Genomic DNA, 13,805 nt, shown 5'->3' on the forward strand with positions numbered 1-13,805 from the left:
TTTCTGAACTTCAGGCCCTAATGGCAGTACAACCCTTCCTAATCTTCCACCAAGACAGAGTGTCCATGAGGACTAATCCTACATTTATGCCTAAGGTGGTATCCAGAGTGTCCCTAAACCAGGCAATCCACCTACCTACCTTCTTCCCCAACCCACAAAACAGAGGGGAAAGAATGCTGCATACCTTGGATGTACACAGACAGTTACGCTACTACCTGGACAGAACAAAAGTAACAGAAAAACTGACCAGCTTTTTGTAGCCTATGCAACAGGAAGGGAAGGAAAAGCAATTTCCAAACAGACAATCTCCAAATGGATAGGAAATTGCATACGATTCTGTTACTCCTTCCATGGAAAACCAATTCCACAGAACATACGACCTCATTCTACAAGAGCAACAGCCACTACCACAGCCTTCTTACGAGGAGTGGCAACCAAGGACATTATTGAGGCGGCTACTTGGACCTCCGTGCATACATTTGCCAAGCATTATAATTTACCTCTGTATTCCAGATCCCGAGCAGGGTTTGCCACTGCTGTACTGCAAGGGATCCTAACCACACCATAATCTATTCTTCCTCCTCCCTTAGTTGGCTATGGTATTCTACCCAGTTGTTATGACTGCAGATGCATCCATGAAGGACATAGTACAGTTTTGTACCTACCATAAATGTAGATGTCCGAACTGGATAGCATCTGCAGTCAGGATTACCCTCCCTCCTTCCCCTCTGTGGTACTCCTAGGGTATTTACCCTCCTAATAGCTAGCTGGTGGGGGGGGGGTCTCTTATGGTGTATTTGTTTGTATATATGTACATACATGCTTATTTTTTGTGTTTGCCTTCTATCCTTTGGGAAACATTGGCATTTTACCCAAAATTTAGCCTTCCAAGAGGGCAACTGGCATCTGGGGCAAGAAACACTGAAGAAAATGGCGTCGGCTGATGCCTTTATACCCGAAGACCAGCAGAGATGACGTCGGGTGAAGTGCGACATCAGCCGAAGCCGGACCCGGACTTTGGAATCCGGCCGACCGAAGGGCTGCCTGACGACAGGACAACCCAGTTGTTATGACTGCAGATGCTATCCAGTTCGGACATCTACATTTATGGTAGGTACAAAACTGTACTTTCTTTTACTGTCCTGTGGTATTTTCTGTAGTTGTGGTACTTTTTGGTGTTCCTGTTATAGTGATTGTGTTTTTTTTTTTTTTTTTTTTTTTTTGATTATTATTGTGATTATGATTATGAACAAGGGCTTCAGAAACTGCTCCATAAAATCCCGTTCCGGGATACCTATGACAGCAGCCACTTCTCCCTTCTTCTCCGCCTTTGATTTTGATAGTAAAAGTATGGAGAGAGCATTTGTATAAGACTGAAATTGAATTTGGTGTTATTACCCCCCCCCCATGTCTAGGTGGGTTAAGTTGTCCTCCTGACTCCATCAGAGAAGCTCCTTTTCACATGCAGGTTTCACAGCTGTTGTCCTTTTTAGATCTTCATACTTTGGCACCAGTTGGATTGGATCCTTTGGTGCCAGCGATGAAGTATCTGACTCACTCTATTCCGATTGCTTTGGAGTCATTGGAGTGTTGGTACTAACCAATTCAACGCCTGGTCTTTGCACCGTTTTGTTCAGTACAATTTATGGTGTTTGTGTCATCGACTTTCAAGGTGTCTGCTCCACTCTGTATTGGCATTGTCTGGTCTGTCTGCATTGATGCCTCCATCCTCAGTATCATTGATGTCTACCTCTATACCATGCCAGTATCAGCCCTAAGTCAGCAGATTGGGCCTTCATGTTCATGTAGAAGATCATCCATATGCTTGTATGGCTGTCACACAGGACAGTTGGTTGAAGAGCATAATATCCATAGTCTCATTCTATTTTCATCAACCCCAAGAATGTTGTTACTGCTCCTTATGGATGTCATTACTTGAAAGAAGACAATGCTGTGGAATATTGCAAAAGCTCTTACAAAGCCAGAGCCATCAAGCTGGTCCCACTAAACTTAAGTGTCCAGAATTTATTTCAGATTCTTTTTAGTTTCTCTGGAAGTCAGAAGACTTCAGCACTATTCTAGACTTAAGTGGCATAAACCAGTATGTAAGAAAGATACAATTCCATATCACTCTGGAATCCATTCTTTCCTGCTACTAAGAGAGTGATTGGATAGGCTTTGTAGACCTTCAGTTGTGGGAGTAGAGAGGCCATGAGGGTATTGTAGTGAGTAGTGCCCTTACAGTGCTTTCTTGTAGCAAATCATTGCTCATTCCAGGACTGATCAACTGTCCGACACACAGGCTCAGCAGATTGATTCTGATTTCTCAGGAGTGGTCCCTCAATTCATCAGTAGCTCATACACTATTTTGTACTGGTGCCAGCATTGCTACAGTCCGCATAGACTACTAATAGCAAATGCAGTCGACTACTAGCAGTAGATGCAGTAACTGTTTTCACCATCATCCCTCCATAAGGACAGTCCTCAAGGAATGCTCTAGTCTGTCATTTGCCTTGGTCTTTTCTAAACCTTTCCTCCTCTTCCTTTTTATTATGAAATTCTTCCAGAAAGCAATTCTGTTGAAGGCTTCAGTAATCCTCATGGTCAGGGCAAATTCCTTTCCCTAATGTGGCCTCGCCTCAAGAAGCAGCCCTTGTTTCTATACCACCAATGCTGTCTTCTATCTCATTTATCCATTGAGACTCACCCAGCTATCCAGTCCTTTGAATTAACTGCATGGTTTTGCCAGTTCTAATGATGGCCTGAGAAGGCTTGAAAATCCATCCTGTATAGACCGGATTGTCTTAATCCTGCAGAAGGAATGTTTTCTTGAACTCTCTAAAAGCAAACGAAAAAGGTTTTCCATCTGGCCTTATCACCAAGGTTTGGATCCCTTCTCAACTTCTGTCCATTTGGATTTCCACTTTGCTTCATCTGTCTTTAATTCCCAATACAGTTATTCTACTATTAAGTCTCATCAGGCTGCAATTTCTGTTTTGTAAAGGGTTTTCCATCATCTTCCTTAGCAGCTAAAAAGGCCTATAACGCCTTTCTTAAAGGCATGTGTCTTCTGTAACACCCCCCCCCCCCCATTAAGGGTCCTACTTCTCCATGTGGCTTTAATGTTATGTTGAAGGTGTTGACACACCCTCCTGCTAACATCTTCCACTAGCTTGAAATTTCTTTCCTGGAAGACCTTATTTGGGATAGCGGTCCCTGCTGGAAGGATTAGTTTCAAGCCCTGTGGTCTTTTGCAAAGGAAGTGTCATTTCCAGTCTTTATGCTCAGACTTGCTTCAGAATTTTTTTCAACCATTCTATATACCTTAAACTTTTTTTCTGAATTACTCAAACTAGGGAGAGATTTGCTTCACACCTTGAATGTTCAGAGAAATTTGTTTGCTTTGGATTGGTTAAAAAAAGAATCAGAAAGGAAGGAAACCAATTTATTTGTATGCACACTGTAGCCTAGGATATATGGTCTTCAACGTAGCATTGACCACATGTCTTAGAGACGAACTATCCATAAAACTACTCTGGTAAAACTGAAGGCTTATTCCACAAGAACAATAGTAACGTCTTCAAGAATTCCTCTGTTGATATTTGCAGAGCAGCAACTTGGTCTATGTTGCAACCTTTGCTAAGCATGAGAAGTTGGATTTAATCTCCATGTCCAGGTCCCCCTTTGGGGGTGCCATTTTTAAGGGCATCCTGTTGAAGATATCTGGGGAATCCTTCCCATAATTCAAGTGGACAGATGGACTGATGCAGAAAACAGAAGGTGTGTACTTTAATGCTGGATCTTTATTCCTAATTATCCATCCAGCAGCCCATCTTCCATCTCCTTCCTTTGGATAGACCTAGTAGGTCTACTCTGAAACCCTTTCTCACTGCCATCTTCTTAAAGCCTACTCTGAAACCCTTTCTCACTGCCATCTTCTTAAAGCCTTTTTTCTCCCTGTATAGATGTTAAGCAGCAAATTGTATTTTTTGGAAACTGAAAGGGCAGTGCATTATTGGAGAAGGGAAGAAGTTCTAGTCCTTTGGAGAGAGGGAGAAATCAGTTGCCAGATCTGATCCGCCTATTGTCGAGTGTTTCATAATTTGAAGTGGATGGATTAAGGACAGTAAAGATCCAGTTGGATGGTGTTTGCACAGCCACAGCTTCTTTTTCCCAAAATATCTTTGCAAAACACTACAACTTAAACATAATTTCCAGATATGATTCATCCTTTGGAGCCACAACAATCAAGAGAATGTTTGTTTCTTTAGGACAGCTACCCTGGAGTGTAAGCTGGGCCCCCTGCCCTCAGTAATTCCTGTACTTGTAGTTACAAATTAAAATGTGAAAGTGAAGTGATTTGAGCTTGAGCTGTAGGAATCACCCCTCTATCAATTCCACTGCTATGTGCTCTGTAGTTTTATGTGGAATTTTCATTTTGTCACAATTGAAGTGAATGGAGCGAGTGGGATATCATGGAGTGTAGATGGAAATCTGAGAGAGTTTTATGCAGTAAAATATAACACTGGAGGTTTGCTAATCTCAGTTGTGCATTTGGAGCTCTTCTTAATAGATCGTGTTGTGATTGAATTATCTTTAGCTTTCATTTATATGCAAGGGTTTCTCTTGCTTCTGTGCAAAATGCAATAACGGCTGATAAAGCAACATACTCTTGCTTCCATTCATTTAGGCTGATGTGTATCATTGTTTTTCAAACAGTTTTTTGCTGCATTTTTCTTTATTTCACTGTAGGTTTTCTGACATGGTGAGAGATAAATCACTGCGCACTTCTTGGAAGAGGAAAATGAAGGAGCGGGAGGAAAAGCAGAGGACAAAGAGCCTGGCATTGCAGCTGCAGGAACAGCTGAAACAGGAAAAAGAGGCAAGTGAAAAAATGCAGAAAATCTCAGCATGTTTAACCTCTCCCATTCTGGATGCCCTAAAGAGAAGAGTGGTTGATGGTGTGCTACTTGAGCTGAATGGGGAACGAAATGTATTGATTTTCTTAGGATCAAAGTATACTGTCAAGGAGCTGTTGAGTAGGTTTGTCTTTGCATCCTGACAATTTTATTTGGGTGGCAGGATCTGCCCCCTTTGTACAGAATTATGTTTTGTCTTGATTCTTGATTTTTCACTTTTGTTCGAGAATAGATGATATGATGCATGATTCTTTTGCAGTGCCAGTAGCTAACTTTAGGAGCAGCTATTCAGAAAAGAGCAAGACTGCATCTTTGGTGCAGCTTTCATCTCGAGGTGGGGGCAGATTGCTTGTCACTCAGCAGGTACCTTTGGTGGTTGGTAGAAGTCACTGAGGAGAGAGGAAAGAAGGCATTGTGATGAACACTGAACTAATTCATATACTACTTTTACAAGATGACTTGCATGGCATGTGTGGTTTTGAGCTCAGTACAGAAGTTTTGCCTGGGATTAAGCCAGATCATGTACAGTAGTTTGTGGGTTGCAAAAAGAGGGTGAGAGAGGTTGTTAGGGGAGAGGTGATGAATTTTGGACAAGACAGATGACTGTGATTTTAAAAAAGTGATTTTATTGCCAGTAGAGAGGTGTTTTCAAGCAAGTTTTAGTTATCCTTTGAATGATCACCTTTTCTTATAACATGAGTGGAACATTCTTATGCAAAAACTAGATTTTGCAAAAAGTGCACTGTTAACCAGTACAGAATATTTCATTTTTTTTTTTTTGCAAAATTAAGAAATAAAAGTTTTTCTATCTAGAATTGTAGTTCTCTTTTTACATATTTTTTAGAGGTTTTCCCTTTTTTTCCTTTTTAAAGAACACAGAAAAGAGGGGCAGATGATAGACCACTGCATCAAATTTTATGTAGGGTTATTATTGGCTAGATGGCACTGTAGGTTAGAAAAGTGGCAGACTGAGCTGTAGTTGGTGCAGTAATGGTATGGGGCAAAACGTGAAATACTGGTCATCAGTGTTTAATTCATGTGTTGTAATGCACTTAATTCTTACAGGGGGGGTGGGTAACTGTCAGTGGAGCTGTAGCATTTTTTTTCAGTTCACATATTTGAACCATGTTATGGGTACACTTCCATTAATAGAAAAAAAAGTAACAGTTTCATTTTTTTCATGCATTATGTGTGTGTTCTTTTTTAACAATTATTTACTTCAGTATTACATTACTCAATGACTTCCATTTAAATTTCACTCCTCCTCTTGAGTATTATTCTGCATATATTGTTTCCACAAATTCCATTTTTCTGTCTAACTTGATCCTTTTCTTTTCCAAAGATTTCACATCCAGTTCTTTTATCTCCTTTACAACATCAGTACTTAATCAAAATTTAATAAAACATAACTTTCTATTTTTTATTTTATTTTACATTTGTTTACAGGGAAGGTCCGACTGAACAAAATGTCCTTGTAATTTTCTAGTAATTGCTTTTTGGCAGCTGTTAGCATTAAAGTTGGTAAAGCTACACTGTGGTTAAGCAGTTCAGATCCTGTATTCCAGTACAAAAGAACAATTTCCTTAGTCATTTTCTCCCGTGTAACCACAAAATCCAGCAACCAAAACTGGAAAAACGAACAAAAAAAGCACAGCAGTGTGTAGAATCCCAGGACACAAGCTTTAATGAATATAAGCACTTTCATCCGGTATAAGAACCAGACTTCTTCAGATAACTTTATCTGCCCTACTTATACCACATTTGAAATACATCATGGTCCAACAGTCAATGAATCTCTAAAACAATGATAAAAAATGCAAATTGCAACCTGCAACCCTAATAGTAACTCTTTGTTTACCTAAGTCTTTAAGCATGTAAAAAAAATGTTTATATATATAAAAAAATATATATATATATATATATATATATATAATGTATATAGAACAAATATATGATAAACTATTTATATGCTTATATTGTAAAATTATCACTAGAGAAAAATATGACGTGGGGTATGGACAATGTACAGCTTTTACCTCAGACTCCAGAGTACTTAAAGAAAGGGACCGTTATTGAAAGGTGCTCAAAACTGAAAGTTTGGCCAGTGGTGTAAGTAGTGTACAAGTTGATCTGTAGCACTGTGGGTTTGGTGCTGGGTAAGGATGAGGAACATGATATTTACTTTCTTCCAACACAAACAAAATGCTTTACATTTTGGATCTAACACTCCCCATACTGTTGTACTAATGGAGATTGTGTAAGTTAAGTGAAATGCTGCAGCATAATTTTCTGCGTTGACAAACCTATAATGTTCCCTTACTTACCAGATTTCTTTGTGTATGCACACACGTGTGTGTGTGTGTGTGTGTGTTTGTATGCTTGAGAGTGCACACATTGTGTGTCATGTTTAGAAAACAGCACGCTAGACGCTGAGAGATGAGATCATAATAGTTTATTGTAACATACCAGTTTTGCTGCTTATGGCAGTTTCTTCAGTGTAGAAGTTTATATAAGCCAATTTGTCTTTCATAACCTCACAATCCATATAAAATCCAGGAAGTCACAGCTCAGCGTTAAATGTGTTCCGTTATTTCAAAAAATAACCAACTGTATAGTTCTTCACCAGGGAGAAGATATCAAATTAAACAAAAATTATAAACGCTCAGTAGAACCAAATGGTGATAAAACAGCAAGGAAAATAGTTTATATTTTTACCATCATCTGTACAATACATTAATATTATTTTGGAAAATGAACTATTAATGTATACCCAATCAGCCTCACTAAGTGAGTCAAAATCTAAAATTAAACAGACTTATAAATGTCCATTTAAACCAGGTGAAAATAGGTCTGTAGTAGAAACAATCCATTTTTTTCCAAAATACTATAGAGATGTTTTATAGATTAAATTATTATTACTATTTACCCTAGCTACATGTGGTGGTGCTGCGGTAGCGTTGCCGCCTCACAGTTAGACGTTGCCCGTTCGATTCTCAGAGCGTCTTCTGTGTAGCAACATGCGTGAATGGGTGTTCCTTCGTTGAAGCTTGTGCGTTAGGCCCGGCAAGCCAGTACGTAAAAATCTACTGCCAATCATTAGTGGACCGGAGTTCCGCTATGGCGACCCCTAACCGGGAAAAGCCAAAAGAGACAAACAAACCCTACCTACACTAATAAATGCAAAATACATTCTGGATATTTCAATGAATGTATTCCATTGATTGACTGTAAAGTACACTTCTATTTTTTTCTTGCATTGGATGTTGCTAAGATGAGCAAAAATTCATTCCCTAAAAGTAAAAGTTGTGTAGAATAAATGATAAAGAACAAATAACCGGATGGATCCCCTAGCTGTTTATGTAATTAGGAATCAAATATAAAAAATACCTTTGCTTTTCTTTGTAGAAAGTGAATTGGATTCCAATGCATAACCTACAAAACATTTGCCACAAGGTACACAGCCTAAAATCATATTAGATGTTTTAAAATAAGTACGTGGGCTGTATTCTGATTTGTAGTGTTGTGATTGCTAAATTTACATGTGATGGGTATTACCTGACAAAATGTTTGTTAATATCAGTTTATATTAAACACAGTGGCCATTCTAATATTGGAGGGCTTGAGGCAGGTCTGGCTATGTGATCATTTTAAGCCTTGACATTAAGTAAAATCCTTCTTATTATAGCCCCTGTGCTTAAATCTATGTGTTGCATCATTAGGGGACTTAGTCTAATCGGTCTTTGAGCTACAAGTCCTTTTCATTCTCATAAATTGTGATTTGAGCATATTCTAAGTTACTGGGGGGCGGGTTAACAACTACCCTTTGGCAAAAAAGTACTTTTAGAAGAGCGTTTCCTATAAATGCTTGTCAAATAACCATATCCATTTTATAATGTTATGTCCAAAGTCAGTCTGCCTTAAATCTACATTTGTACTAAATATGATGCCAAAATACTTTGTCATTCAAAAATTCATTAAGTTGCGAGTAAGTACTCTGCCATTTTGTCCAGCAATCCTCTAAATACGGTCACCGCATACCTAGTTGTATCAAAAAGTTTGTCCATATTATACACATACTTGGCCTCAAAGTACCCCATAAAAATATCTGCATGGTTGGGTACAAAAGCTGCACGGGGCCTTTGATTTGTAAAATGTGCTCTCAAACTCATTTTTATGCAGAGCCATCTCTGTAAGCTGGATTAAAAAATCGAAAGTATAGATTTTTTTTATAGCTAACAATCCATCCTGTCGAATAGAGGTGTATAATGAATTTATATTGAGTACGCAAGGAACAAGATTACAATGCATTATATCTGATAGAAACCTTATGTGTCTTTTTATGTGATATAATAGAAGTTAGTGGTTTTGAACATTTGTTCAAGAAAATAAGAGAAGTTCCGGTTAAAAAAAAACATGGTCATGTACTGTATGTCATCCAGGTGGGCAGTTTATATCTGTGTTATCTTGAGTAAAATATAACAAAAAAAAAAAAACAGTATGTGATGCAGTGTTATGTGCCATTAATTCAGCTTTCAAACCATCAGATATAATTTCCAGTTCTTCATTATATTTTAAGAAGTTCTCTTATTTATTTAAATGGGTGTGGGGTAATTTCATAGGTTCATACTAGGCTATCTGCCCTAGGGCATTTATAAGCCTAGCCAGAGTTGTGTGGCTTTCACCACCCCTTAGGTTGAAGAATACTATACCCATTAGTTTGCCGTGCCTCTGTCCAGCAGTGATACAGAGATGATCCCCGAGGTAAACCTACGATCTCCCATCCACTGGTCAAGATTCCTCTTGAACAGAGACAGCGAGGTGCTCTGTCTCACATGGACCGGGATTCTGTTCCACAGCATAGGGAGTCTCTGGGTGATGAATCTGTCCATCCAGCACGTCCTATTTATATCCGCGTTGAGGTTTGTCTCTTGCTCTTGTGGCTCTGGTGGATTTGGATTTTTTGAGGTGGAGCATGTCCATTAATTCCAGGTTGGACATGGCCTTGTATGTCAGGCACAGGTCACCTCTGAGCAGACTGTATGCGACTGAATAGAGCTGGAGTTTCTTCAGTTGGGCAGCATATGGCATATTTTTGAGCCCCTTTATCCTTTTGGTGAGGATCTTTTGGGGTCTTTCCAGTTGCTGCAGGTGTCGGGTAAGATACATTCCGAATGGGGCATTGTACTCAATCATTGGTCTCTGATAAGTGAAGAGTGCAGGGGAACAATGACCTCCCTTGATCTGGATGTGAATCCCTTCATAATCAGGTGGGCAATGTAGAAGGTCCTCCTAACCACTTGTGTCAAAAGAAAGGTTACTGTCAACTTGGGTCCCCAGGTCCCTGATAACCTCTTCTGTGCTTAATGGATTGCCACCTATGTGGTAACTTGGGGTTACCTTGTTTTTACCAAAGGGTATGACTATACATTTTTTGGTGTTTAGCTTAAGGCCATGGCTCTGGCACCAGTTATCCGTTTCTATGAGACACCTCTGAAGGATATCTGTGTCTGATGGATTTTCAACTATGGCGCCCAGTTTGCAGTCATCTGCAAACTTTGTCAGCCACAATCCTCCTATGTTTGCCTGCACTTCGGGGGCCCAGGACTGAGCCCTGTGGGACACCACTTGTGACTGGCTTGGAGTCTGACATGGCACCAGCAACTCTAACCCTGTGGGTTCTGTCCTTGAGCCAGTTTGCAACCCATCTTGTGACATATGAGTTTACATTTAAGCTGTTGAGCTTTTCTATGATACCCGAGTGGGGTATTGTGTCGAAAGCTTTTGCAAGGTCAAGGTAGGCTGTGTGAACTGCCTTACCCTCATCAATGGCCTTGGTGACTGTTTCAAAAAAGTCGACCAAGTTCAAGAGGCATGATTTGCCCTTGACAAAGCCGAATTGGGTAGGATCCGATGTCTGTAGGTCCCCTATGTCTTTATTTATGAGTTCCATTATGATCCTGTCCATAGCTTTGTAGACCAGGCTTGTTACTCTTATGGGGCGGTAATTACCAGGGTCTGTAGAAGCACCGCCTTTGTGGAGTGGGACCACAGTTGCCGTACGCCACTCTTTGGGTACGTATCCTGTGGTAAGGCTAAGATTAAACAGCAGCCTTATGTGTGGGTTTAGTTCCTCATTGAGTTCGTGTAGCACACAGCCGGGGACACCATCCGGTCCCATTGATGCTGTGTTTTTAGCTTTAGAGAGAGCAGCTCTCACCTGGGCATTTGAGATGATTGGGACGCTACACTCTGCTGGGATAGATATTTCTCCTTTTGGGGGGGAGGGAGGGGAGAAATTTTCACTGAACCTGTCTGCCAGTATGTTTGCAATGTCTGTGGGTTCAGTGATTTTTGTATAATTTTGGACTAATTCTGAGCATATCTGGGAGTTTCCATCCAGATTTCTAACATAGCTAAAGAAGGCCTTATGATTGTCTTTTGAGTCCTTGGCGATTTTTCTCTCAAAGTTGGCCTTGGATGATTTTATGAGTGATCGTAGTTTTTTACTAGTATTGTCTTCCCTTTTAGGGATTTTGCTCTCTTGTAGTAGCTTTCTCTTCTTGTTGTAAAGTTTGTTTATGGCTGGGGTCCACCAGATCTGGCGCTTGCCTGTGGTGGAAAGGGTCTTGATTTTATTTGGGATTGCTTGATCCATGCAATCCTGGAGGTGCTCGTAGAAAGCATTTGTAAGGGATTCAGCAGCGTGGGTTATGGTTTCCAATGGCTCAGGGGCCTTGAAGGATACCACACCAGTCTTAAGAAGTGTGAAGTTGGCTTTTGAGAAGTTCTTCACTGTGGTCTTTTTTGTTGGGGGTGGGGGCGGGATGTGGATCTCCAGTGAGATTAGTTTATGGTCTGATCTCACCAATGAGGGATATACTTCCGGTGTGGAGCATTTTGTCCCCATGTTTGTGATGATCAGGTCTAGTATATTTTCACCTCTTGTGGGAATGGTGACAAGTTGTTCCATAGCATTTGAGTTTATGAACTCCAGGAACCTTTGTGCTAGGGTATTGGGGCTTGAGTAATGTTCCCAGTCTATGTTTGGGTAGTTGAAGTCACCCAATATGATGGTGTTTGGAGAGTTATTTATACTCTCCAGTGTCTTCAGGAAGGCTGTGTGGGATTCCTGAGTTTGAGGGGGTGGCCTGTAACATGCTACAAACTGTAGAGCAGTTTTGCCTATGGTTAATTGCACCTGAATGGTCTCTGATGCTTCGTGAGTTGCCACCAGCCTGGAGGTGTGGGTATCCTTGATGAATATGGATACACCCCCTCCTTTTGTGGTACGGTCCGGGTTTTGGGGCCAGAACGCATGATATGAGGTAAAACCTGATAGTGCCGGGGTGCTCTCAGGAGCCTTGAACCAGGTTTCAGTCACAACACAGACATCGATGTTCTCCATACTGAGGAGGGCTTCGAGGGCGTGCATCTTGAGATTTAGACTTCTGGCATTGAGCAGCATTACCCTTTAGTTTTTTTCCATTATTGTTTTCTAGGGCGGTAGATTTAGAATTTGAGCTTTGTCTAAAAAAGGCACTATGGGGGTGGCAAGAGCCTTTGCCAATATCCGGAAACCCGGGGGTGACAGGTGCAAGCCGTCCCTTGCGAAGCAGCGTGGCTTGTCAAGCATGTCATTCCAGGCAGACAGACATTGGATCCCCTTAGAATGACACCAGAAATTAAGCCAATTATTAAAACTGATCATTTTGTCTCTGTATTGTGGCATCATTCTTGGTGAAGGTAGGATACTGGTCAGGGTCATACCAGCCTGGGCTACATAATCTGAGAGCTCCTTTATGTCTCTTTTCATGTAGTCCAGGGAGAGGTACGTCTCGGGTCATTCACAGCGGCATGGACAATGACTGAGTCATACTTGTACTTGCTGTGGAGTGACCTGAGTGCTTGTGTTATGTGGCGGATTCTAGCGCCCGACAGGCAGCTTACTGTGACCCTCTCCTTGTTCAGTCTGGTGAGTGGGACGTCAGTGTCTCTGACTATGGAGTCACCTATGACAAGTGTGTCTGGCATTGTGTTTGGCCTTAAGGGCTGTGACTGATTTGCACACTGACTTTGTGATCTATGTGTTGCTTGTGTTATGTCATGAGGTGGCAGTTGTTTGGGTGTCTGCTTTGGAGGCCTCTGCTGTTTTGGTAGATTTTTGATCAGTGCCTCCAAGTATGTCTTTGTGTGTTTATGCGTTTGATTTGTAGTTGTGATAGTTCTATGTGAGACTGGGTTTATGGTGTGTGTGGTTACCTTCTCCTCCTGTCTGGTTTTGCCAGTCCTGAGTTGAGAGAGCTCAGCCTCCAGTTTGGCTATATAGTTGCATCTCTCGCATGTATTTGTGTTTTGTGGGAGGAGGAGAGGGTTGTCTGTGTACATGAGGCAATTGTAACATTGCCTCAATATTCCCAGATTCACCAGCTGAGCAGGAGAGGACACTAGCAACTGACCCTTTGACATGCTAAAAGAAATGAAAAAGTTTGTTGTGTAACTGAGTCAGAAAGGACCTGTAGGGAAGTGGGTACTCAAGGGGGTTTTAAGCTAGTGAAGTACTTTGTATAATATAGAAGTGCTTTACCTGACTAAAAAATGCTTTAGGAACAAGTGCTGAGCTTTACAGATAGAGAATAGACTGTTTAGATTACAAGTAGAGCAGTTCTAAGGGAAAAAATGAAGAGCAGTCTTTACGGAGACAGAAATAGTTTAGCCGGCGCTGCCCGATGGTGCTCTAGTGGCAACTCCGCGCTAAATGCAGAAAAGGCAATAAGTCAGTAGTACAGGCTAGCACACTTTAGTGGGCAGCCAAACAATTAAATTAAACGGCAAACAAACACTTTTCGACTTGAATTGGACTAATTTCGACTGAAATGTACTTTTAAG

At 40.8% G+C, this 13,805-nt stretch overlaps 1 protein-coding gene across 3 annotated transcripts in view; it reads left to right on the forward strand.

Annotated features, from left to right (window-relative positions):
• Positions 1-13,805, forward strand: part of CCDC86 (coiled-coil domain containing 86) — a 165,925-nt gene that overhangs the window by 65,431 nt on the left and 86,689 nt on the right. For all 3 annotated transcript variants that reach the window (XM_044084051.1, XM_044084049.1, XM_044084050.1), the window contains exon 3: positions 4,753-4,882. In XM_044084051.1, coding sequence (XP_043939986.1) covers positions 4,753-4,882 — 130 coding nt within the window. The remainder of the gene's footprint in view (positions 1-4,752; positions 4,883-13,805) is intronic.

This window comes from Protopterus annectens, chromosome 9.part0 (assembly GCF_019279795.1).
Source record: "Protopterus annectens isolate FY-2018-M chromosome 9.part0, PAN1.0, whole genome shotgun sequence".
NCBI classification, from domain to species: domain Eukaryota; kingdom Metazoa; phylum Chordata; order Ceratodontiformes; family Protopteridae; genus Protopterus; species Protopterus annectens.